The sequence below is a fragment of the Zonotrichia albicollis genome, chromosome 2 (genome assembly GCF_047830755.1).
Source record: "Zonotrichia albicollis isolate bZonAlb1 chromosome 2, bZonAlb1.hap1, whole genome shotgun sequence".
Classification (NCBI taxonomy): domain Eukaryota; kingdom Metazoa; phylum Chordata; class Aves; order Passeriformes; family Passerellidae; genus Zonotrichia; species Zonotrichia albicollis.
Window position 1 is genome coordinate 48,201,442 of NC_133820.1, and position 27,343 is coordinate 48,228,784.

At 38.2% G+C, this 27,343-nt stretch overlaps 1 protein-coding gene across 1 annotated transcript; it reads right to left on the reverse strand.

Moving 5' to 3' along the window:
• Positions 1–3,592: 3,592 nt before the first annotated feature.
• Positions 3,593–27,106, reverse strand: RAB38 (RAB38, member RAS oncogene family). Its single transcript, XM_026792661.2, has 3 exons — positions 25,851–27,106; positions 17,932–18,212; positions 3,593–7,977 (listed from the first exon to the last, which is right to left on the reverse strand). The coding sequence occupies exons 1-3, from the start codon at positions 26,053–26,055 to the stop codon at positions 7,825–7,827; spliced, it is 639 nt and encodes a 212-aa protein (XP_026648462.2). The 5' UTR covers positions 26,056–27,106; the 3' UTR covers positions 3,593–7,824.
• Positions 27,107–27,343: the final 237 nt, after the last annotated feature.

A 27,343-nucleotide genomic window follows, 5' to 3' on the forward strand; every position in this document is an offset into this window, starting at 1 on the left:
GCTTAGGGCATGAAGATGGAGGGCGACCCAGGCAAACAATGCACGTGAGCTTATTGAGTTGGAAGCCCTAAAACGATTGCCATTTATATGTATACATACAGCCAGATTAATAAACACTGAAGGAAGAGGCATATAAAATGGGTAGATGGAGAAGAAGATCTAATAAATATTCATCATGTTTTATTATGCTGGTCATAGAGTTTGCAATATTTCCAATCGCTATCTATATCTTTTTGAGTGTTTTGATTATAAGCCTCTTTTGGACAGAGCATTTCACTTTTTTCCATTAGTCTAATGTCTGCACTTGGATAGAGATGGAGACAGGAGGAAGAAGCATAATTCTTGGCCTTGGAGACCTTAGAACATCAAAGGCATCTACTGTAATGTCAGATTCTCAATGTTAATAACTATGAGACCTGTGAAAGGGCAGACTCTTACCCCTACTTCTGCCAATTTGCTCTATTTGTGTAGTTTTCATTAATCTCAGGCAACCCCACTCATCACTTTCCACAAAGGCTTTCTGCTGGCTGGATTTTTTACTGTCTGAACTACCTGAAATAAAGAGCTTTTATAATCCATTTGGGGTAACTGTTTCTAGAGACTGGCTGCCTTTCCTCTCAGATCGGCTCCTTTCTCAATTTCATCAGCAAGGCTGCTGGCAGAATTCCTCTTCTTTCTGTTCCACCATGACTACATGTTGATGGTGTCTCAATTTTGTCACCTTTCCCAGGCAGTGAATCTTTTCTGATAGACTGAAGTTGAAAAGGCAAACTGAAACATAATAGATCACTTTTGGGTAGTTACCCAGAACCACTGGTGCAAAATAAAAATTTTGATCAGACTCTAACATTAATTCTTAGCGTGTGCACATGAAAAAAATGTAACACAACAATTTCTCTATGTGTGAGCCTATACCGAACAGTCTGACATTACTATTAAGCAAAGGTTAAAAACCCCAAAATATTGCATTTTTTTCTTTTATTGCCCCTTATTACCTTTGTCTTCCTAACTCATTTGTGCCTCCAGATCAACAATAACAACAATAATTTGTAATGAAAGAGAAAATAACAGAGTGAAATAAAAGTTTAAAAAAACCAAGTGGTGGAAATGAAAACAATTTCTCACCACCAACAAGCCAACGCCGAGAAAGTCATCAAGCAGTGACCCCCCACACACCACCAATAACCTCCTCTTTAGCTCATTGCTGAGTCAGATGTCACATGATATGGAATAGAGAATCACATGATTATAGAAACATAGAATGCTTTGGGTTGCAAGGGATGTTCAAGATCATCTTTTTCTAATCCCCCTACTATGTGCAGGGGCATCAAAAGGATTAGGTTGCACAGAGCCCCATCCAACCCGGTCTTGGACACTTTTAGGGATGGGACACTCACACTTCTCTGAGCATCCTTTGCCAGTGCCTCACCACCCTCATAGTAAAGAATTTTTCCTAATAGCTAATCTAAACCTACTCTTTTTCAGTTTGAAGTATTCCCCCTTGCATTGTCACTACACTTCCTTGTAAAAATCCCTCTCCAGCTTTCTTGTAACCCACCTTTAGGTGCTGGCAGACCACAAAAAGGTCACCTTAGAGCCTTCTCCAGAAAAGGCAAAACCAATTCTCTTGGTCTCTGTGGTCTGGATGAACCTCTATTCTGGTTTTGGCTGGGATAGAATTAATTTTCTTCATAGTAGAGAGTATGAGGCTGTGTCCTTTTTCTGAACATACCTGACATTTGAATAAAGTAAAAAACTTAGAAACCTGACAAAAACTAAAAATTAACAGCCTCAGTCTTAATGACTTTGATAAAAGCTCCTTGCCAAGTATCAAGTCAAGGAGACAAGATGGCACAAAAGGCCAAAGAGAGAAAAATCCTGAAATAAACTAGACATTTTTGGCAGGGCAGCCAGTAAAGAAGAAAAATTCAAGGCACACAAGGCACAAGGTAAAATCAGCAATGTGTGCCCTAGAAAATTCATATAACTCTATGTAATAAAAACTTTATGCTGTGTCAGATTTTCATAAAACTTCTTGCTGAGGAAGTTGTCAAGCATCAATGTTTTTTAATTGGTCCTGGATTGGTCCCAGATATTTCTGTTCACCCTCACCCTGGTTGCTTGCTATTCCTTGCTTCCCCATTCATTATATTCACCTCCTTTGCAGGATTTTGGGTGTGGCTGAGGCATCACTGTTAAAGGAACATCTTGCAGTGGCCCTTTCCTCATGTGGTTTGTGAAGACTAAACACATGGATTCATGGGAACAGAAGATACATGGATAGATTTGCATGATACAGCAAATTAAACTTTAGGTGCCACTAGTTAGGCACCACTGACTTAAACCTTTAACAAAGATGCCATTTTTGAAATCAGAACTTTCAAAACTACGTAAACTCTGTAGATGCCAGGTGGAACTGTTACCAGTTGCTGTGGAATTGAGCAGCTATAGCTTAACAGCTTATTTTCTGGAAGAAACCAGGCAAATACCAAACTAGAAGAACTTTCTGTTGTTGACTTGAAGAGAAGTCTACTGGGAAATTTTCATTTTCACAGCTTCCACTCCTTGGAGTAGTGTGCTGTGTTTTTTCTCAGTTTAATATCTTATCTTTTATTTTATCTATTATTGCTGAATTTGAAACATAGGACACAGAGGTTCCAATCTTAATTAGGCATCAGATGCACTGCAACTGTAAAGGGGATAATTTCAGAAAATTAACATTCCCAAATTGTGCAGTCAAATATATTTCCTTGTTGAGAGATGCAGTCAGTGTAGCTGCAACTGTGCCACCAAGTACTGGGGATTTGTTGAGGGTCTTGTAGTACCCTCAGCCATGGGCTGTGAGAGTGTCAGGGTGCATCATTTAAAAAGTAAATGAATCCAGAATGCAAATATTTTTACTTTTGTAGCAGAAAACTGTAAAATAAATACTAGACTGACACTGCATGCAATCTCCTCTTTTTCTTTTTTTTTCTTTTTTTTTTTTTTTAATTAATAAGACAGCCTAATATTTCTAGGGAATAATGAAAAGTCAAGTATGTAACGCTGCTGGAGGTACCATCTTGTCCTGACAGCTGAAGAAAAATGAACTTACTATATCCTAGACATGGAGGTGCCCATTTTACATATTTAGGCCATTTTTACCCAGTCAGACTTCCAAGAACTAAGCCTGTGGTTACTAATGAGCCTCCAAACTGATGGTGCATCTATTTGTGAGCCAAAAATTCTGCCTGTAAAATCAAACTTTGAACTGAGGTTCTTTGAAGAGCTGGAACCATAAAAGTTGCATCTGGAATTGGATATAAAATAGGGAGAAAAGGTAGAAGGTTTCTGTCTCAGATATGTAACTCTTTAACCAAAGTCAAACATTAACCTGGATGGTTTAAAAGAGAAGTTGTACAGAAAGTAAGCAGTTTAAATTAAATTATTAAAATGGACTTTTATATATGTCATAAATTCGCTACATATGAGGAAAGCTGAATTAGCTTATGGCTACTTGTATGTGCCTACTTTGCTAATGAATCAATTTTACAAATTACTCATATTCATTGTCTTGTCAGAAATACCATCTTTTATTACAATAGAACCTGTGGTCACATGCATAAATATTGGTGCAGTGAAAGATATTTTGATTGACTGTTTCCTGGCAATTGGCACTAAATTAATTTCTCACATCTGTTTATCAGTTTCACTTTATCCAGCTAGAAAGGTGTTTCAAGAAGTAAAACAACACTGCTGTTTAAAGGTGCACAATCTCCTTCCCTCTCTCCCTCCTTCTCCATTTTATGGAGTCAGGTAGGTTAAAGCAGAAAAAAAATCTGAAGATAAAATATTGATGTACAACAATTCAAGATGAATGCATAAAGTACTGTTGGAACAGCTATTCCCGAATAGAAAAATTATTGAAAATACATTCTCTAATATAAAAAGTGTGTAAGAATAACAAAGCCTGATTTTCAGATTCCCAAATGTCTTTCTATTGAAAGCTGAACCTGGTCAAATAAACGATGATCTTTCTGGAATAACTGAATAATTATCTTTCACTCCATCTATTTTCCTATCAGCAATATGTCTATGCTGCCCAAAGAATTTAGGGTCATGAGGTTTTTTTTTTTTGTATGGAGCTTCAATACAGAAAATGAAAGACATTCTGTCATTACTGGTGCTGAAAATGATGTCTGGCGGTGAAGATGTTCAACCACTGTTTTCTTTGAGTGTTTTGGGGTGATCTCTCATGTCCAGCACCTCTGTTGCTCATCAACATGTGGTTTGAGGTGCTGGGACATCCACAGGGGTGTATTTGGAGAATTAGAGTGAAAATGAATTTTAATTCCACTTTGCAGTACCTTTGCCCCTTTGCAAGGCAATAGAGACTCATGGTTCATTACTCATTGCAAACAGAAAGGGAAAATTTTTAATTTTGGAATGGATGTGTGATTACAATGCCTGGTCCCTGGTGACCAGCAAAGAGGACATAGCACAGAGTGCATCAAAAAACCTAAAGAAATCCAAGCTGTTAGGGACTGACACAGTATAATTAAACTTTAAATTTCCTGAAAGGGTATTGGCACAAAGTGAGCTCATTAATTCTAAATTAAAGCTTTTATTCTGGCCTGCCTACAACAACAACCTCCTCTAAAAAGGCTCTGTTTGCTAGACATTCAGGTTGCATTCACACATTTATTGTGTTACAGAAAAACACTTGAAAGATTTTTATCACTTTAGTACAAATAAAAATGAACATATGTAATTATGTAACCTCCTAAGGAGGCCTGATTCTTTGTGATACTCTTCTAATTCTCATGGTGTAAATATGTATGATTTTAGAACTTACATCTTGTACAGTCCTTAGTCTAGCAATTGGCCACACTCTGTCCTCCATCTACCAGAGGTGGAAAATCTGCCCAAAAAGTGACTGCAGTGGAACCTGACACCACAGAAACATTATGGAACAGATAATGAGTCCATACTTTAAAGCTGGTTTATACAATAGAGTGCGGAACAAAAATATCTCTATATGTCATTTAAGTGTTATATATATGCAGGGTTCTTTTAATTACTGTTATACCAGAGCCATAGTTCTCAAAGTCTTGAGGAATCTCCCATTATGCTTAGTGTGTATTGCTAGAAGCCACCAAATAAAGGTGATATGAAGATAAGCAAAACACATTAGGAGCTGCTAGGTTTGTTGCGAGTTGGGCATAAAAGCATTTTTGGATGAAATGGCAATTTCCTCAGCTTCACCTGAGACCAACAGATTCATAAGTGAAGTATGGGACTCAACTCATGAAAAATTAGCCCTTTAGAAGCTATCTGAGATATCTAGTTCCTTGTATTAACCACAGTGTTGGCTCAGGATATGAATTGTCATCCTTAATAAGGCGCTCATATGACTTGACTTAAATGATGCTTCAAATTTGAAATACCAGATGTGGCGCTAGTTCTGAATTGCAGCTTTGTTGCTGAGATTATTAAACTGGTGCCATGACATCTGTGCAGCCACAGCTTCCGTTTGCAGACCATCTGCAGCCAATCTGATCAGCCCATGCAGTCACACGTTGCTTTATAACCTTGACCAGCTTAACTGAGGTGGAATAATTGAAGTTAATTTTTGTAGCACAGGCAAGCCTTTGATAGATTGAGAACACTAAGGCTTTACAGCACCATGTATTTATGCTAGAGGGCACTCATATTTCGTTCTGAGCAGTATCAGAGCTTGGCATTTGTGTATCCCCAAAGCATGGTGCCAAAAGTAACTTTCAGGCAGTGCTGTGAGGTAGGTGTGTACATAGATCCCTGTTTTACGAATGAGGAAACTGAGGCAGGAAGCTTAAGGTATTTGACACAGATCACAGCAGGAATTAAAGGATGTTTAACACAGGTATTAAATGATGACACAGCATCCATGACAACTTGAAAATTACTCTCAAAAAAGCCAGCTCATTATGTAAATATATATATATGCATCCATACATCTATGTCTGTGCAGATTAATTCTGGATATGAATTTTTATTTTTAAAACTACAGACTTTGTTTTCTTAATCCAAAATTCTGTGAGAAAAATGGAAGGCTTTAGGAAGAGCACATAAAGAGCTATGTCTCTGTCCCTGGCTCTCCAGAGAAAGAAAAATAGCTCTTGTCTGCAGTGCCTATATAGCAACAGAGAATTTAGTGAGAGGCACAAAATCATAGCATCATTTAGGTTGGAAAAGTACTTTGAGTCCAAACATACACCTTACATTGCCAAGCAGGATGAATTTTACAGGCACATGAAACTCATAGGTCCCACAGTATAAGGTCAGCTTGAGGAATTTTTTCTTTTTCCTCTTTTTTTCATTTTTCCTATGCACCAGGTATTCACTGAACTGAGAACTTCACTCCTTCATTTTCAAATAAGTGTTCAGTGAAGTATTGAAGTGGCATCTGCAAACATAAGGCAGATTTTGTCTCCTCCCTTCTATGCTGTTACACCTCTCTAAAAAGAGGAACTCAGGTCTGAAGACAGCTCCTGCAACCGAGAGTTCACAGCTCAGGAAGGAAAAGTCTGAGTAAGAACAGAATTTGCAAGTGATTTGTCTATGGCAGGATAGAGGCAAAGTTTGTCTTGAAGGAGCTTGCAGCCAGATGTTGAGACTTCTTGTCTAGACACACTTCTCTGAATGACTCCACCAACCTGCACCTTTTGTGAGATGCTGAAAATCAACAATTTTATTTCCACAGTATGGCTCAATAAATTCTTCACATCTTCCAGAAGTGTCTCTTAAGACTGTTTCATTTTGCTTCCTTCCTGTGATGATTCATATGCATTTCAGAAGAATGTTTTCAGAAAGCAAATACCCTTCTGCTCAACACAGAGAGATTCCTGGAAAGTTCTGCTGGTATCTTAGAGTGTGGATAGTGAATTTTCCCATGAGAATAAACATAATGAAGGGATGCATGTTAGGACTTACAGAATACACACAGTTTAAACACACAGGGATATCTGTGGCATGAGGGATGAGAGGGAGGGAAAAAACCAGTGTGAGCTGTCCAGAGGACATGCTGGCTTTATAGAATAGATAACCCTTTCTGAAAACCCTGATCTACCTCACCCAGGAGACTGTACCCCTGATTGCCTGTTTTGTCACCCTTCACCCTTGATTCGTTGTATTTTGCTTCATTTAAAATAAGGCTATCAACTGCGAGAATGTAACTCCTCAGAAAGAGGGAGCCAATTCTTCATCAGCCTCGGAAGCTCAGATCTTCTGGAGAACTGAATTATGTGAAATGCTCCTGCATCTTCAGTTCTGTCACTACGTCCAGGAGACTGAACTTGCAATGGGAACATTTAACTGTGAGCATTCTTGGTGTCTCTTTTTGAACAGCTCAATTTTCATTTTCATCATAATCTTCCTCATATGAAACAAGATCATTAAAGTTTGAGGGGTGACAAAGAGTGCAATGATGACATTTGCCTGGTCAAGGTATTGAGAAAACATGGAAATCAATGGACAAGTAGGGTGCTGTTGCAGTCTCATCAAAAATATGAATTTTCAGAAACCACATGGCAAGGAAATCGGTTTTGGTATCGCTGGTGCCACCCAAATAGGAAAACACAGCCATCACCATGAGTCTTATTTGACCAATAGCCATAGAGAGTTTTGAATAGTTGCTAGGAATGAACACCTCATAATAAATTTTAGCTGAAAAAAAGAGAAAAATTTAAATATACTTTTGATAAAATTACAATCTGCTTAGGGACAATGTGGGCAGGCTGGTTTCGTTGAATAAAGTATAAATTGTGAATCATAGTTGTTCAGCTCTTGTAATAGTCTGGAAGTCTCTTAGGATTTAAAGCAAGCTGAACAACTGACAATCTTGGAGGAATTCAAGTGTGGTTTTATAATATCTGGTTCAACCGACTGAACTGGATCACTCTCACTAGCAATTATGTGTTTCACCAAGCATCTGGAAGCTTCATTGATGTTTATATTTTCCTGCAAATGAAAGAGAAAGAGAGGTTGATTAGTCAATAATAATAAAAACATGTTGCATGTTTCCTATGCATAATTAAATTTTTCTCTCAACAACATCAAAATTTACTTACTGTAATAAACAGTTTTCAAAAATTTACTGTGTTAAATAGTGCTTACTGGAGTTTTGAAGTTGGTTAAGTTTTATATATATTATGATTCATATATGTTTTAAAATGTATACATAGCTGATTTTAAATTACCTCAATCTCTTGGTGACTTGATTGTTTCAACAAACTAAAAAACAAACGCCAGAGAGGTGTTGAAGATCAATGACTGAAGTAAAGCTCCAAAGACCATATTTTACTGCTTGAATAATGGCTACTCCTTTCCAAATAGTTAATTACATACCAGTAATCACAGCCATGCACAGCACTTATTTTTTAAAGCCTTTCACACAATTTCAAGAAGATTTCTGTATGCAATGCTCACAATGAAACCTGTGATGGACCAGTTTCATTGAATAAATGATACAATCTCAAATTACTCACTAAACAGTGAAACTGTTCTGTATGGTTTGGAGTCCTCCCTGATTTCTTGTTGGGGCTGACTGCAATGCACTGCATCTCCAATGCACTGATTCAGAAGAAATATATCACCACTGGTTTCATTTGTAGGACAGAAATCCTCACTCTAGGGGTTTAAAATGAAAGCTAAAGCACACCTTTTCCTACATGTGCCTGATATCAGCTGCACATTTAACTTGTATCAGTTCTTACCCTGTTTGTAGAATAAGTAACCCGGAAACAGCTTGATCAGTGAAACACAGCACAACACAGCATAGAAAAAAAGCAGTAGTACTGAATAAAGTTTTTTGGTTTTTTTGTTTTTTTTTTTTTTTTTTTTTTTTTTTGTAAATAACAGCCACCAATATGCTTGGAATTAAAAATCAGTCTCTCTGGCATAAAAGGCACTCTTTTAGTGTAACTATTGGCATTGATTACTTATTTTACAAGGCAGGATATAGAAACTTCACTGTAGCTTCAGTCTTCTAGGAAATTGTATCACACAGCCACATACATCCACATGGAAATGCATACCAATATATAGGCATACATCTGTGCATATGCACACACTACTCTTGCTCAGTAAAGATAATGTTTTACTTGCAGCCTAAGATTACCCAGGTTTTCAAGTTGAATCTCTGAGTCATAGACTAGTTTTGACTGGAAGGGACATTTAAATGCCACCTAGTCCCAATTCTCAAGCAGGTCCAGGTCCCTCTGGATGGCAATCTGGAGCCTGCTGCACTGAGGCCATAAACTAGCTATAAAAGAAAGAAACGTGTGTGTTTCAGTAGAGAAGACACATTTATAGGAAAATCAAAAGCTAAAGGAATAGATGCTTTGTATTTTATGCTATCTCACACTTTCCAACTAGCCACCTCATGCTGGACCACGACTTTGTCTAATATCCTTGAAATCAATGTCAAAACTCCACAAATTCCATTGTCCATCCCTTTGAATCACAGTAAAGGACTGAAATCTGTGGATCTAACTGAAAATGTTAAATTGTGCAAGACTTCACAGGTTTCTTCAATGACAAACATGAACTTAAATATTTTGTATATACAGATTATCAGTAAGTTGTAAACCCCCAATACTTTAGAAAAATACATATTAATGTACATAATAACTGCTAGAAAGTAATATGGGGCTGGGAATCGTCTCTCTACTGAGATGTTAAAATTCTGCTGTATCACATGGCTTTCACAGACCAGACTAGAAAATTCCTCAAGCATGCACTGAAAACCCTTTTCAGAGCACTGTGAAATTTTATTAAAAAAAACACCAGACAATGAAAAATGTCTCTCAGCACTGCCTAGAAAACTGAAGCCAAAATAGGATTGTTAAATGCACAATAACAGAAATGTAAAAACCTTTTGCATTGTGTTTGTTTTTACTAATGGACTGGTGAGCATTTAATTTGCCCATGTGCTGCCTATGTGTTGAAATAGCAGCATGTGTTTATTTAATAAGGTCTTAGGGACTATCTAAGATTCTACCCAAACTGATTAATGTTCAGATGTATTAACAGCAACCATCTTTTTTAGAGGCTACCATTTCACAGCACTGGGAAAGGGGGAAGGAATCAAGCCCACAATAGCATAAAATTGATATATGTGGACATCCCTCATCCCTGCTGGTGATAGATGGAAATCCATGTGGCAGACATGACCCTAAAAATGCAGAAGAAAAAGAATTCTCCAGCCAGTACTCAAACAAGAAAAAACAAAAAAAAGAAAGAGGGAAGGAATAAAAAGTCCTGTCCTGAGCCTACTGAGTCTAGAGAGTCAGTTTCTCACCTTTAACATTTATATGAACTGTTTAAGCTGTGTGGATGACAATTTCAGCTGGGGTACAAGGGGAGGAAGACGAAGGGTGACCCTGACAGACAGCACAGCTGGTTTTGAGTTTGTGTCTAGCTCCAGCCTGTTCCTGTGGTTCAGATGACAACAGGCACACAATATGGATGAGAAGTAATATGTTACCTGCTGCAAGGAGCCTGTGGTCATTCCAAAAAGGCAACTCCTGCTGTCCCAGATCCCTGCCTTGACCACTTCCTTTCTGATGCTACTACTGCCTTTTGTTACAACCTTAATCCTGTGGCATCCTAGACCTGCAGATCAGACATTGCTGTATTCTGGTCTGACTAATGAAATATTGATTTCTCCACCTCTCCTCCTATGGTGTGTTTTGCAAAAGAAAAATCTGTATTCTGCTAGGCAGTGAAAAAGCTACAGACAGTAGATGGTGATCTGCTATCCAAACACAGACATCCAGAGGTCTGGTGATTTTAGGGCCCATGAAGTGTTGAGAGGCAATCAAGGGGAGGAAAGAGAAAAAAGAGAAAGATAAAATCCACTCAAACACAAAGAAATCAACAATCGGGGGGTGTAAGATTGGACAGAGAAGAAAAGTCAGACAGACAACCCACTAATGGTATTGAGACATGTAAACTGCCTCAATTATACCTGAAAATAAAATTAATTATGTTTCCAAAAAGCAAGAAAATATAGGTTAGACGGTGGAGTGAAAAACTATCCTTCAGTGGGTCTCTATGTTAAAATGTCTTAAGTGTCACCTCCCATATGGCTTTGTCCTACAAAAGAACATCACAGAAACTGTGATGATTGCTGAAGTTCAGACTCTTTTTTTCCTCTCCTCTCCTCTCCTCTCCTCTCCTCTCCTCTCCTCTCCTCTCCTCTCCTCTCCTCTCCTCTCCTCTCCTCTCCTCTCCTCTCCTCTCCTCTCCTCTCCTCTCCTCTCCTCTCCTCTCCTCTCCTCTCCTCTCCTCTCCTCTCCTCTCCTCTCCTCTCCTCTCCTCTCCTCTCCTCGCCTCTGCCTCTGCCTCTGCCTCTGCCTCTGCCTCTGCCTCTCCCCTGTAGTGCTTTTATCCAGCCTCCTCTGAGGCCACTTTTACCTTCACAGTTCTCCAAACACAGGAGACACTCTTGTCTCCCTACACTGCTTTCAAGGCTGGTATTACTCAGCACTGCATCTTTGATGAGTTTATCTGGACAGCAGCTTTCTGTGATAGGGAAATGCTGCTGTGGCCATTTGTCAAAAGGAGAAAATGCAGAGTCACATGAATCCTGGTCCAGCATGCAATGGCTAGTTGGAAAGTGGGAGATAGCATAGGATGAAGTCTTCACATGATAAGTTAAGAATGCAACAATTTCCTTTCTCAAGAAAAGCTCTTTCTCAAGAGAGAGCTTTTATTGTAAGGCCAAAAAGGATCTTACCCACGTTATGGTGTCGTTATCAGTCCTGTATTCCTGATTCAGCATGCCAGCCTTTATAAAAGCCTTTCCCAAGCACCTTGCCCTGCCCTGTCCCCTGAGGTGCCTAGCCCAGTTCTCTGTGGCTCAGAAAGCCCCAGCACCTGATACACTGTCCCAGTCAGTGCAAGAGCTGAGATGTGAATCCATCCCCAAGTGATTTATTCTGCATCAACCCGCCAAAATCTGCCAGAGCAAGGACCTGAACCCTGCTTCTGTGACAATGCCTGACTACTTGTGCAAGTCTTTCTCCTGCCTCATCAAGAAGGAATGGAAAGGTGAAAATCAGAATATGCTACTCTTTATTCTATTACTAAAAAAAGGCAAAGAAAATAACTCTGACTAATCTCTGAAATCCAGAAAGGAGCCCTGGAGGACACAAATGAAATTAGTGTTTGCTCGTAGATCAATCTTATTAAAATATATCCTTTCAAAGGGCACTTTTATGGAAGGGATAGCAACGGAGGGCAGGGAAAGAGACCTGCATTATTTAAAACCCTTGAACTGATTGCTATTGGAAATAATGTCTTGTAAGCAACAATCAACTAAAGGGAAAATAAATACATTATTGAATGTGACTCAAAGCAGTACACAAGTTCAGCTACCGTTTTTGCATTCTGGATTACCTTCCCCCTTATCTGCCATCTCTACTGCAGATGCAGAACATTAACATTTAGGGCATTCCTTTTTAATATATGAAATAAGTTCCCACAGATTAGAATGGCACTTAGCTCTTTGTAGAAGAATAAAGGCCCTGACAAGTTTTAAGGACCTGTCTCACTTTCAGATGAAAGAAATTTTGTTTCTTTACCATGCACATATCTTAAGTTTGACTATCTGGTTGTTTTCTGATAGAATGCTTTTCCCATTGACAGTTTTTTCCTCTTACTGGTTCTGATGCTTCTGAGTCTTACCTTGAAAGCCAGGGTGAAGAACAGTGTGTATGCAGGTAAAGAGCTCTTGGGGAGCTCTAAATCACTGCTGCCTAGAGACATGACCTTAGACTACTGCTGCACTTGAAGGAAATTGACTTCCCATAAGCAAACATTTACAAATTGTGAAATATTCAGGTATTAGATGGGAGCCTAGTGAGAAGCTCATAGCTTCCACATTTTATTTCCATACTGCAGTAAAATCCAGGAGCAAGGAAATAACTTGAAAGATGCTTTAACCTGCCCTCCCCTGGAGCTAGCATGCTCCCTTAGCAGAACTCCCTGGAAACTGCTGGGAACAGAGCCTTGTTAAGATGGTGTGCTATGCTCCTGCAGTGGTGTTTCCAGGAAAATGCAGCCATACAAGTTAAAAGCCATCTAGAAGCATGAACATGAAATTCATAGATGTGAACTGCTGTGACAGCAACTCTGTCAAAAGATCTTTCCTGTGATTTAATTCTTACATCTGGTTGAATAGCCTGCAACAAAATTATTTCACTTAATGATTTTCTGATTTCAACAATTTTGTATTTCTCTGAATTTCCGGATTTGGGACAGCACTAAATAATGCATTTCATAAAAGTGTTCCAGAGAGCTACAGAACAGCTCTAATACTCATAGGATAATCTGAATGGACTCCTTTTAATTACAGGAAAAAAAAAAATCTGCAGAGGATTCCGCACAGAGTGATTGTACATCTGAAATGAAATATCCTGCCTTAAATCTCAACTTTATTTCTTGCTTTATGGCAGAATCTGAAATATTTCCTCAAACTGTACCGTGAGATTGGTTAGGCTTTTTTGAGTGAATTAAAAAGACAACCTAGGGAGCTACACATCTCTAACTGGGTCTGGCAGTCTCAAATGAATTGCTTGGATTTAAGTTACCAGATCAGCAGATTAGTTTAGAGTGTCAGCCTAATTCAAATACATGTCCAAACCTTGTTTTTCTTTATGGAAATCAGAAGTGCTTATCCAGTTCCTCTGCAAATATACTGCATAGCTTGCTTTTTTCATGTTTCATAATAATTGTCCAGTCAAAAGAACTGAAGAATCTGTGATTTAAACAAGGGCTAGTAGAGCTTGTATTAGTCATAGAATTCCCTGTTAAGATATGAAGAATTAATGCCTTTGTTTTTTGAAAGAAAGGCTGAAACAGAGGAGAGAATTACTTTCTGAAAGCAACACAGCAATGGCAAAGAGGACTTTTGATTGCTAGTCCAGCATTTGGGCCCTGTAAGGGGTTGGAACTAGATTATTTTTAAGGTCTCTTCCAACACAACTCTTTCTGAATCTATGTTGGCACACCATGGACTGCCTGTCAAACAAAAGCTGAATAAAGGACATCTTATTACCCACATTTCTTAGAGGCAGAACTATAACACTGTCCTGGTCCAAATAGGATGTATCCAAATAGTCCAGAGACTCAGACTGCTCATCAGTCTCCAGGTCATGATGCTCAGGAGACAAGGAGCTGCGTGCTTAACCTAGCACTGTAGGGATCTGAAAAGCACAGCTACCAGCCTTTCTGGGCAATTTGGACAAAACATGAATGTCTTTTCATCTAATTCTGTATTGCTGACAGTAGAATTACAGCAGGGAAAAGAGGAACTCGGGCATAATAACAGCACAGCCGTGGCCAGTTGTGAGGTATTTAAGTTTTTTCTGAATTAGGTACTTTCAAGCACATTTAGTTTTGCCTGACTTGTCTGTTTTGTTGCACAAGTTCCAGTTTTATTATAAAGTGATAATGAGCTTGAAATTGCTCCTTTTCTAATCCAAGTCAAAAGCTCACCTCTTTGAACTAGGCATGGTGGTAAAAACAGTTTAAAGGCTTGAAAATGTGAGTGGAGCTCTCAGCTGGTCTGGCCACATGCTGGATAATTTAATGTGTGACAGGAAGAAGAAATTTCCTTCCTTTAAAAGAATGGTTCTTTCACAATAGTTGTGGTCATGAAATTTATTAAAGAATTAACCATTAAGGGTTATTTGGTGATTATCTGGGCATGTGCCTCTAATACTGCAGTCACTATGGGTGAAGTAAATATGCAGATATAAAAGAGACCAGGCTCACCACCGGCTACATGGCAACAACAGTGTAACTTGTGACTACACTGTGAGGTGGTGTTGCCCAGTAAAGCCCTTCTCACATGGAAAACTATCCAAACAAAATCTTCTGTCTTTGTAGGGAGAAGACTGAAAGAGGGTTATTTCCTTCAGATCAATGTAAGAATCAAAACTAATACATAAGCCTGCATTAGGTGGCTCAAATATTTTATATTGGAGTGGTTAGCTTACAAAAATAGCACCAGGGAATAATACAGAGATATTTTTTTTGAGTAATCTTCCAGTGAACAGACAAAAGCTTAAAACCATTGACAGCTTGAAATATGGTAGGTACATATATAGCATGCTACTTTCTGCAAGGCAACCAGAACAAAAATATGTTCTTTTTATAAGTAATCACCTTTGTTTTTCCAAAATGCATAAATCATATTCAGTTTGTTCTCAAGGCTTTAACATTTCCAAGCACATCTCCAGAAAAACTCTGGAGATCTAATTATTCCAGGGTACCACAAAAAGAGAGTTATTACTTATTTGAACTGCTAAAACTGATAGCTGCAATATGAGGACTCCTTTGTCCATGCTATTCTGCTTCAAAAGAGTTCCTATTCTCTGTAGCAAACAGAGTTAGTAATTTATTTTTTTTATCAGACCCAAGTTCAATTACTTATGGTGCCCTAGGCTGAAAGAATACTAGGTATGTACAATATCCAGAATTCTGGATATTCCAGTAGTAATATTAACTTTTATTTAGAAAAGGAAGTGCATGCTTTAGTTTAGGACTTAGATCAAGTGGGGAAATTATTTTGATCTAACTTAGTTTAAATGTTTTGATTCTACCATCTTTACTGGAATGACTCTCTGCATAATTTTAGTCAGAAGCCTCCAATTCTGGGTGGAAATCAGGTGCGTGGATTGCAGACCAACAGGTCCTAGCCTCTGGTGTATAACAGCAGAGAACAGTCTGGTAGCAGCTGTGTGCCCTCGACTCTCATCATTCCCTTCAGTGTGGCTTTTGAAAGCAAGTCTTGTCATAGCTGGACTTTTTTTCTGTTCCTACATGATTGCATTGTCAGTCCGGGGACTGCTTGGCTTTTGGAGTTAAATAATGTAAGAAGAATCTAGATATTTACCATATCTAAAATACGAGAAATTCTTAATTCTTTGCAGCTTAGAGAAACTAGGGAAAAATTCCTCTGTTATGACTTTTAAAAAAAGTTATGTTCTCTATACATCTTTTATACTTCCATAGTTCTGCCCCAGACTGGCTCCATCATCATCATAAAACCTCTCTGTGATCTTTGAAATTGTTTGCATATTTATTTTCTGCCATGATCTGCAATGAGTCTTAGCACAATAAATGCGGTTGTCCTTTTTGAGTGATGGACAAGTGCCATGTTTACCATCCTCAAAGTAAAATTTAGTTTACCATCCTCATAGTAAAATTTAGTTCATCATAAGGAGGATCACTGGATTCTCTTGGCCTCACTCAACACAAATCAGCAGACGAACCACAGACCTAAATACAAACCAGGTGCTGCACATGAAGGAATAGGAAGTACCCTGTTGTGGAGCAAGAGAGTTTACACACTTACTTAGACCCAAATTTCTCTCTGTAAATGGCATCTTATGAAACAGTGGCTGGATTTGAGACTCATTCAGAAGAGAAGCAAAGGCATTAATTACAAAGACATAGAAGCATAAAATCTTAGAATGGTTTGGGTTGGAAGGGACCTCTTCAAATCATCTTGTCTAACCCTCCTGCCAGGACAGGGACATCCTCAGCTAGATTGGATTGCTCAGAGCCAAATCCCATCTAGCCTTTAATGTTTCCAGGGATGGAGCATCCACCACATCTGGGTGACTTGTTCCAGTGTTTCACCATCCTTTGTCAGAAAAAAAGATTTCTTATCTCTAGTATAAATCTACCTTCTTTTAGTTTTAAACCACTACCCCTTGTCCTATGACAACAGGCTCTGCTGACTGGTTTGTCTTCATATTTGTTATAAGCCCCCTTAAGTACTGAAAAGCTGCAATTTCAGCCCAGAGTTCATGCAATTCTTGAGGCAGTCTGCTGCTATTTCCCTGCTGTTACTTCTGCTGATTACTAGTGAAACATCTTTTAAATATTAATGCTTAAAGAAGGTTTCAAGACCAGAAAAGTACAATACAAATATACACCCTAAAAGTTCTTAAGTACCTTACATAAACTCTTTAAAAGGAATTAAACAACCAAATGTAGCATTTTGGCTTCCAGCCTACTAGAAACCTAGGTTAAACCAGAACCAATCTGTTTACTTTTCAAACATCCAAAAGTTCCCCAGAGCTGTTAATGATGACAACAGCTTTCATAATAGGATACAATGAACACAATATCCACTGAATTGTTGTGTTCAAATCAATATTTCACATGCCAGCTTCCAAATCCTGCACGAACTGAAATTATCCGAGACATCTCAAATTGATCTACAGTACCAATGTACTTTTGGCCTTTGAAATTTGAAAGTCTGAGTGCCCTTTCTGATTTTTATCTTTATATTCCATGCACTCAGGAAATCTATACCAAGGCAAAGAATTGAACCTCAGAGAAGCTTATTCAGCCTTTTGACCACTGATATTTCCTTCCTCCCCAGATATGTGATTTTTTTTGAAAAGACTTTTGAGAATGAGAGCTTATAACAGTGAACATTGTACAAGCACCACAATAGACTGACTTCATTTCTGGAATCTAAGGCAATGAAGCTATTGTCTCAAATCAGCATTTCTCAAGCAAAGTGGTTATATAAATATTTAGAGATAATATTCAATGTTAAGAATGATGAAAAACATCTTCATATCATTCACAAGAGGTAGCTTTTGTGCCTTGCCTAAGGTCATCCTCCTCCCCGGGCTATTGAGCAGTAACCTGTTGACCGGGCACATACTTTACTGCTGGCCTATCACGGCACAGCAGCTGCATTTCAGAATGTTGCAATAAAATACCTAAAATAAATAGAATTGCATACTATATATTTATAAATCTATCTTTACTTAATACTACCAAGAGAGGAGCTTTTCAAGGTGCACGTTTGGAGAAAATGATCTATTTTAAAAACTGATTTCTCTGCCCTTAGAAACATTTGAAAAGAAACAGAAACATTACCTTGGCTGATGTTTCAAACCAGCCCACGAACCCATTCTCTTTGCAGAACTGATCCATCTTGATGCCGTTGTTCATAAGAACATCTATTCCCTGGTCACATTTGTTTGCTAATAGGACTGCTGGCACAGGTTTGCCATTTGGGAGAACCAACTTAGAGTCCAAATCCTCTTTCCATTTTGTCACTGCTTCAAACGTCGCAGGTCTTGTAACATCAAAGACAATAAACGCTCCCATAGCCTCTCTGTAATACACCCTGGTCATGTTTCCAAATCTTTCCTGTCCTGTAATGAAGAAAGTAGAAGGGAAAAACAAACATTATCTTGTAAAAATCAGTGGTTCCATTCTAGGTCAGTATTTCACATAGCAGGTTTTCTAAGATAACATTATTGAAGGCAGGACTTCATTTTAAAAGTCCTGGGAAACTACTCTTTGCCTAAATAATTTTAAATACCATGCTAGAATAATTTGTATGAAAATGCAGGAGAGTATTGCATGAAAAAGGAATTTTCAAGCCAACACCCTAGGAAATTTAATGAAGTTCATTAAAAGTGAATAATAAGTGTGATAAGTGAATAATAGGTGTATGGTTTTATTAGGCTACCAGATTTCTCAGTCTGTGGACAGTGCCAAGAGTCTTTGGGTACATTATAGGACTTTCAACAAGAGACACAAAAAATATAGGCACCAGATTGGAAACTCCTTGGCACTATGGTATTTTGCCTAAAACATCTAACACAACTGAACTGCTCAAGGATGAAGAGGATTCTGCATATTCTCATGCAAATGATAATAACCAGCAGTACCATAATATAGCTCTGGAGCCATACCAGCTATAAATGTAATTACAAGTTTACTTTTATTGACAAACTAAAGCACAGAGGTGAGGAAGTTGAATTTAAAGCCATACAAACGTGGAAAGTACTCTAAGAAATATCATATTGCAGTAGCAATATGAAGAGCTGCATTGCTCCACTGAAAAGATCTGTGAAGAAGGATTTCATACCAGTTCTGTCCGGAAGCTTCATGGTTTTATCTGCTGAATTCAAAGTGCTTTCTGGGAAAGGACAGAGTTTTTGTGAGCTAAAGCACATTAGTATATTCAAACATGGACATTTCTAAATATATTTCATTTTATATGATTAAAACTATGAACAAATTAATACATGACATCAGGATGTGGCATGTTGATCAGCTGTGGATTTGTTAATATATCTGCTGTTTTCATAGGAACTCTGGAAAAATAAATTACACAGAACTTTTCTTGAAAATAAAAAATAGATTTTCTACTAATGTCTGCAGCATAGCTGTGATCTAAAGAAGATTTATAAGCTCCTGAAACATTTCACAACAATAGGAGTTTTTAAGCAAGACGACTCTTGTACATGCTTCCATAGCTGGGAAAAAGTGCTATGGAAATAGAAGCATTGAATGCAAACCTGTTTCTACCCTTAATTTCTCAATGTGAGCAATTTTGAGTAGGTTAGGAAGACAAGAAGATTGGCAGTCTGCCTCTGACCCCAGGAAGGTTATTTGTGGAGAATTTGTCTGATATAAATTTTGCTGTCAAATGTAAGGGAGGGCTGAGAAGGGAAAGGTACCAATTGTTTAGCTTCTAGACCATGCACTTTCATTTAATGGAAATAGCACTGAACACACTTAGGGGGTCAACACCATCAGTTTGTGATGTTTGTCTTTGGTTTTAAGCACAGTGGCAGCGGCAGCAAGGAGACAGCCATTCACATGATTCAGAAACCAAAGAAGAAGGCTGTCTTCTCTAAATTCATGTCAAAATTTTTTATCTTAAAGAAACACTGTGTCCTATTGATAAAGCAAGATAGAAATAAATTATTTCTGGGAAAGAAGAGGTCATATTCAAAATTTCTTTCGTCTATATTTTTATTCAAATGTCTTATGATTCCTATCAGTGGGCTAATCAGATGAATGGCTAAGTCATGCGCTATTCAATAATCTCCTTGTTGAGAAATTTTTTCATCTGCAAGAAGGTGCCTTCCACCAAAAGCCAAGGTCTAATTAGAAACATGGCAGTGAGGAAAGCAGCAACATATACAAATAGTTTTTGATGGATATTGTATTTCACTGATACTTTATACTTCTCATTCAAAGTTCTTGAGATGCTTACACTGTAGGTGATATGAGAGCAGCTCAACTCAGGCCTCTCACTTAGTTATTAGGACACAGATTGCTGGGGTAGGTGGGACATGGTGTCACAGAACATTAAATAAATTATTCATTTGCAGAATGAAATCATCCACCATGAAGGAAGTTACTAAAGAAATAAAAGGCTCCTCAGTTGTGATCTTCTGCTTAGTAGTGGCCCACAAATTTCTGACAAATTGTATGACAGTGATTCTTCCTCTGGCTTCCAGCTGCTTTTTCAGATACACAGGATTTTTACTGCACAGAAAAGCCAGTGTGTTTGTAAAAGCAGCATTTTGCAGGAAGACAGGGATAAGCAATTTCCATCACCAACCACTTCAAAGAAAGAGAAAGAATGGAGCTGCATGATTAACTGTCTAAACTGTTTTGAAGTGGTCTTTTTCTCCATCACTTATAATTAATGTATCAACACATTCGACAGAAAGGCATTAGGCCAGTTTGAATGGAAAAAGTGGTACTTTATAAATCGGAGTTTTAGTTTTATGACCTTTGCATAATGACTTCTATTTAATTTAAATTGTGGAAAAAGTGATCTCGAGTATTTGCATTGAGCTTGGAGAACCAAATAATATATCTAAGGATGCAGAAGTACTCTTTTTTCTACAGATTGTCGTTTATGTGAACAAAATCCTATATTAATAGATGAGGTTCCTAAAACCTTTTAGTTTAGCAGAATTGCTTGTAATAATAGACACTGCTTGATGCATTAAAGATGTCAAAATCTGGCCTTAGGTTTTCAGCAACACAATGTCTTAGGCAGGAATTAGGCTAGAAAATAGATCAACCATTAGGTATTCAGTGATATCTCTCAGGCAGCCTTGAACATTAGAATCTGCTTTACTGCAAGACCAGCTGGGGAAGATTGGTTTTGCTTTTCACTAGAAGGGTCAGAAGATTGGGAAATATTTGATGTTGTCCCTAGTACTTTACTGCATCACTTACAAGACCACTGGCATTTGGCATCAAACCCTGCAATTCCAATGGCCTTTGCCCACTGAGGTGGGGCTTCATGTTGGGATTATCAGCCCTAAATTAGATTAGAAAATTAACTGGGAGTACTGAAGGTTAGGATCCCTTTGTAGTCTGAGACTGGGAAAAAATGTCTAATTGTTAATTCAGATGAATCCTACTCTACTTGGAAGCAAACCCAGTGAGAACAAGGTGATAAAGCAGCAAGATTTCTACTAAAGGGAAGCACTCCCTGTCTGAAGGGCAGCTGCCTGTGCATTTATCCTAATCTCAGTGGCACCTCTGCAGCAGGCAAAGCTATCAGTTCATGGGTTTAAAGCAACCATCAGCTGAACTTTCATAGCTTATAAAAATTTACCCCAAATAAATGTGTACAGTAATCTAAAATTTTCAATAACCACTATCATCTCTAATAAAGGTATAAAAAGTAATGATAAATGGATGAAGATAATTTCCACAATTTTGACCACAGCATCTGAAATGTGGCACAAAAATTTAAATTAAAAATTGATTGAATTTTTAATGCTGAGTTTAATGCCCAATGATGAGTTTTATGATGCATTCTACTTCTTGCCACTGTTCTAAGAGACAATGCTTTTGGGAACTACCTGGCTTTACAGACAGCCTTTAGCCAACACTGAAAAGCTGGAAACTGTGGAGAAGATTTAAAAATCTTTTACCTTTTCCTTCAAAATACCTTTTAGAGTATTCACACTTGAATTCAAATAATTGTCTTTATGGATTCAAGCTTAAGCAGCCCTTGAGCTGATGTTCACCACCCCAGAAGGAGGAAAAGCAGGCTGTCAGCAGGATCTGGCCCACAGATTCTAGCACGAATCTCTACTGAAATAAAACCCTCACAGCAAGAGACTTATTTATGTTTGCAGAACAGTAATTTCAAGGTAACTTAGCCTAGAAATCACCATGACTATCTTATTTATGCATATGTGTTGCAATGCTTAGCAGCTGCCAAAAGCCTAAAATGCTGAGAACGTGCTGTGCCTGGCATTAGTGAACAGGTTTCCACTTGCTCCCTCTGCAGCATAACAATCCTAAAAACTTTACAAGTGCAGAGATACTCGTCTATATCTGTGGGTAGACTGCTGCTTCTGAAGGTGAAAGTGACCTGGAAAGGAAATGGAACTGTTCTTTCCCCAAAGCATTGGTCCAACTGTTTATGAGATGAGAACCAGACTTTTAAACACAAACCAATATCTTTTTGGTAGCAATGAATAACCCAGCCCACTCAAATGCAGAAGGAGTGATAAAGGGGAAGCTGAGATGGCTGTGGAAAAGGAGCAGGGAGCAGGCTCTGATGTGCTGCTCTCTGATGTACGAAGCTCCTCCCTGCAGTAAATCTATGGCTAAAGCTGGTCTTCAGAGAAATCTCTGGGCTGTTCGGGCACAAAACACAGACAGTAGCACAGAGAGCAGCCTTGCAGAGAAGGGAATAGCAAATACACCCGGATCTGCTGTCTGCAACAGCTGTTTTCTTCAGAAGCACTGTGCCAGACTGCATCTGCAGGGTCAACCCCATCCACCGTAACCTTGTGCAAAATGTGATTCAGAGTTTCTTTAAAGCTTTTCTTCTAAGAATTTGTTAATGAATTTAAAGGACATAAACACAAAGACAGTAGAAAAGATAAAGAAATAAAGACAGAAATTGACTGAGGGGCAAGATTTAATGTTGTATGACAGAGCAGTAGAGATGATGGCATACCTTAACAGGAACACCAAAACTAATAATTTGTGAAACAAAATGGAATGGTTGTGAAGAAATTAAAGAAAGGTGAATTTTATCATGTATATCTCCTCCCACACTCAATACTAAACATTCAGTCACCTCAAACTTAGGCATTTCACTGAATCAGACATAAATTCATAGATTTTAATGACAGCATGTTGTTACAAACACCATAATATCACATAGCATTACGGTTAATCTTACTATTCCTGCCTAACACTCACAGTTTCAGGAATACAGTATGTGTTAAAACCACTGTCTTAAAGTAACAACGTGTAATGCAGAGCCTACATTATCCCTGAATTATTTTTTGTAATTCTTAGTTATCCTTGTTTTTTGGCATTACTCTCTCATCTAAATAAACGCAGTTTCAGCATTTAGCTATTAGATCATATTATAGTTTTGTTTACAAAAGTAAAAAACACAGAAAAATATCTTACACAAATATTAACTACTTTTAATTAGATGGCACCAGATAAACCAAATTTACTTTTTCTTCTTGTGTCTGGTAAGGGTAAACCAGGCCAAACTACTTGGTCCTACCACAGCTGGAATGTGTCACTCCTCAAATGAAGTCACAACGTACATAAACCCTACTAATAATGTAGATAAGTTTGACACTAGTTTTAATCACAATATTTTAAAGAAAATTATTTCTAGATTTTTAAACAATTTACTACCCATGAAAAGCAAGGAGGTACATATGTTTGGTACTGGGTTCACTGCCTGTATAATGGAGAGGGGAGAGGATATAAGAGCTAAAATAATAGCTGATATGTATATGTATAAATATGATATAAATATGTATTCATATATCATTCCTGATATGAAATATTATCAATGTATTTGCAGAATTTGCTTCAATTGAAGGTGTTGTACATGCTAAGCCAACATCCTTCAGCTTGGTCAGGGATTGAAAGTTTATTTCCTTAACCCAAAAGAAAAGCTTGACTTGATAACAGAGTCAATCAAAAGAGAAAAGATGTTTTTAGACCAGAGATTTTATTTTTCTCCCTCTTCTCATTGCCCATTTGTATTTTGCAAATGATTTTACATGACCAGCCACAGCCAGGAGAAATCAATTCCATTCTCTCCATATTTCCAATCAGTTTTACTTCTCTTTCATTTTTGAACCTCTTTTTCTCTCACCAGCCAGATGCCCTATGTGTGATAACTTTTATGCCTGCACCATGATCATCTAAATTCAGCATGTTGCTTACAGAACTTGCTCTCTGTGTACAGCCAGCAGCAGCTAAAGCTCCTTAAGCAGAAGTCATTAAAGCTAAGACAGCAACTCTTTTTATTACCAACCACTGTCTTGACCTTCACAATGATGCTTTGAATTGGGCAATTCATACGAAATTTAGTACTGTGCTGTAATTCTCTCTGTCATGTGTGATAACTCAGAAAGCATGCTAGTCATTCAGTACTACAACTAGGTGTAATTGCTTTTGCAGCCTGACTGAAAGCTACATCATATGATCCGCCAGCACATGATTAGTAGTGTAATAAACCTCTGAAACAAGGCATGCAAAATACATTCTTTAAGTCTTTGATACAGTCAGAATTTACTATTAAATGCTTTTTTCTCATGCAGAAAGGTTTTTCTGGCAGTGTACGTATTTGTTGTTACAATAAGCCACTGGTAACTTTAAAATAAATGTTTGCCACATTATTCTATCTTTTAATAAAGAAAACTGAGCACATATGTATTTAAAACCGTAAAACCACAAGACTGAATTAGCGTGTGAAAAAGCAGAGTTTATACATTTTACATAAAGCAGTGTTGTTGCATAAGTTTTAGTACCTCAGTGCCAAATTCAGAGCTCAGACATGAGACAGCTCAGGACAGCAGAAAAGCACTCCCTCCACCAATAAGAATGTCAAGAATTTTTTCATTTCACCAGTTTTACCCGGTGCTGTTCCAGACTAGATCAATGAGCCTGAGTGGGCTCACAACTCAGGCCACAGGCTGGTACAGTTGCCTAACAGCTGATATGATGTTCACCTTTATTCCCTATTTAATGAAAGTAATTTCTTAATTTAACTGAGTTTTTAAATGCCTCCCTTTATGCTGTAATCTATTGTTACAATTGTATTTAATTCTTGCATTCACGAAATGAAAAATTATTACTTACAGTATGGGATATATGCCATCAAGATAAACTTATTTTTTGGACTGAAACAAAAATGATTGATTTTTCAGAAAGATGGTGGCAAAAAAAGTTGCCTGCTTTATTTGAAGCCAAATCAAAAATGTCTGAAGCACTGACAGCAACAATGTCAAATTCTGTGCGTTTTAATGATGTAACCATGTGGGGATATCTGGACTTTACTGTTTTTCTCCTTGCAGAGAGAAAATAGTCTTTTGTTTTGCTTGTTGTTGGAATAAGGGTATTTAAATATGAGTGATTATATTTTTAACAACCAGAATGATTACCAAATAGAAACATTTCTCTTTCCAAAACACGTAAGAAGTTGCTTTCATTGGACTGAAGGAGGGCAGGTATGAGAGAGAGGAAGAAAGAAGGTATTTTGATAAACTAACTCATATACATTTTCTTTATTTTTTTAATGATAAAGGTAATTTTAGTCATCTTACTGAATGCCTCATCGATTCCACCAAATTAAAAAGATTTAACAGGACATTCTTTTTATTCTTCCTCCTGTCATAGAGATCTGTTAGTTCAAGGAAGCAAAACTGAACATTGTCAGCTGCAGGGAAAACAACTGGGGCATTTGGAGAGAGGTGCCTCAGTCCCTTAATATGTCCAAGGGCTTGGGAGAAAAATCAGCTAGCACAGGTTTCACTCTGGCTCTCTGGCTTCCCTAGTTTGGGAGTCTGCTGATATTAGGGAATCTCCAATATGTCAAGCTGCCCTTAAAGTTTTCTCTCCTCAATCTGCTCTCCCTCACTGCATAGGCAGTGGCAGTTCTCAGCTTTCAGATCAGTAGAAATGAGTTGGGGTCAGTATTTTGCATTGCTCTTTGATAGATTATGGGGCAAAGGGTTCTCCTCTGTACTCACCCGCAATATCCCAGAGCTGCAGCCGTACCACAGTCTCAGCATCCCAGTTCAGCACCTTCAAAGCAAAGTCCACCCCGATGGTGGCCCGGTAGTGGGGGGAGAAGTTCTGGTGGACATAGCGCTTGATGATGCTGGTTTTGCCCACTCCCAGATCCCCGATCACCAGCAGCTTGTAGAGGTGCTCCTTCTGGCTGTGCTTCTGCATCTTTCCTCTGGCTGCTGCTGCTCCCTGCAAACTGATTGCATGCTCTGCCCCAGGAATCCTGCCAGCCTGAGGGGAAGAGAGGGGGTGAGGGACTGGGCAGGGAAGGAAGGAGAGCAAGGTAGGTGGAGGCTCTCTCCCTTCCTACGGAAGCAGGATCACCAGGTCCAGCAGGCAGCCCTGCTGGGAGATGAAGTAAGGACGAATTGGGGGAAGGAAGTCTCCCAGAAAGTTTTGTGCGTATGTGTGTAAAGGTCAGCACGAGGTGTGTCTGGGATTAGTCTGGCTGCTGAAGGCTTTGCAGAAAAATTCATGCAACAGTTCTGTACTCTGTTTGGCTCCTTGCTGAAAGGACAGTGTTTCTGTTGTGCACTAGTTTTACACACAGTAAATTTTGAATCACTGCCTTGATGATAATATATGCTTGTTTCTGGATGTCTTTAGGATGCCACTCACTGCAAAAAATCCCTGAAAACTCCCTTCAGAGGTTTCATTTTTGCACTAAAGTGCAAAAATTAAACCAGTATGACTTCAGATTTGGATGAAATTTGGTTCTAATCTGTGTAAGTTAGTGTGAATGCAGTTACATCACTAGTTACAGCGATATACAGCAGCTTTACTTGCATCCATACTAGGAGGGCTGTACAAATTAATTTACACCAGACACATATTTTAAAGTTTTGTTACCATAATTGTAATTGTCTCTCTATACCTATAATCATGCTCCCACCTGAATGCAACATGCAGCTTATGCTTTGTTTTTTCATACATCTGGACTCTAAAATGCAAAAAATCCAGGTTTATCTCATTACTCCGATAATCAGAAGTTATGAAAGTGTAACAGCATTCGAGCATATGAATGCCAGTGTCTCAACAGTCATCTGTTTTCCAAAACAAGGGATGCCAAACTTGCAAACTGAACCCATCTGAATAAATAATTCCCCTGACATGACAGTCCCTTTATTTTGAATGAAGAGCACAGTGAATTTTACGTAGGCAGCTTAGCTGGAAACCTCTACCCATTACCTAGAGGTGTTTGATCCTTTTAGCAGCTTTGATAGCAAACCCATAGAATTTTAATATTGTGTGCAACTTATCAGTGAATAATTTTTTTATATTTTTTTGATGTTCTTGAAAATGAAAACATATTTTTTACTTATTGCAGTATTATTTGATAGAGTTCTTATCCAAGTGTGGACTGAAACGGCATTAGAATTTTGTCATCTGTCCAAAAAGCTGGATTTTAGTAGACAAAGAATCCAGAACATTCATATTATGCAATCTTTTATAA

Excerpts from the sequence above, each read along its gene's own strand:
- RAB38 (XM_026792661.2), bottom strand. The coding sequence starts at position 26,055 with ATGCAGAAGCACAGCCAGAAGGAGCACCTCTACAAGCTGCTGGTGATC. Across the intron at positions 18,213-25,850 it reads GCAGCTCTGGGATATTGCGG|GACAGGAAAGATTTGGAAAC; the intron begins GTGAGTACAGAG and ends TCTTCATTACAG. Across the intron at positions 7,978-17,931 it reads GGTTTGAAACATCAGCCAAG|GAAAATATAAACATCAATGA; the intron begins GTAATGTTTCTG and ends TTTCATTTGCAG.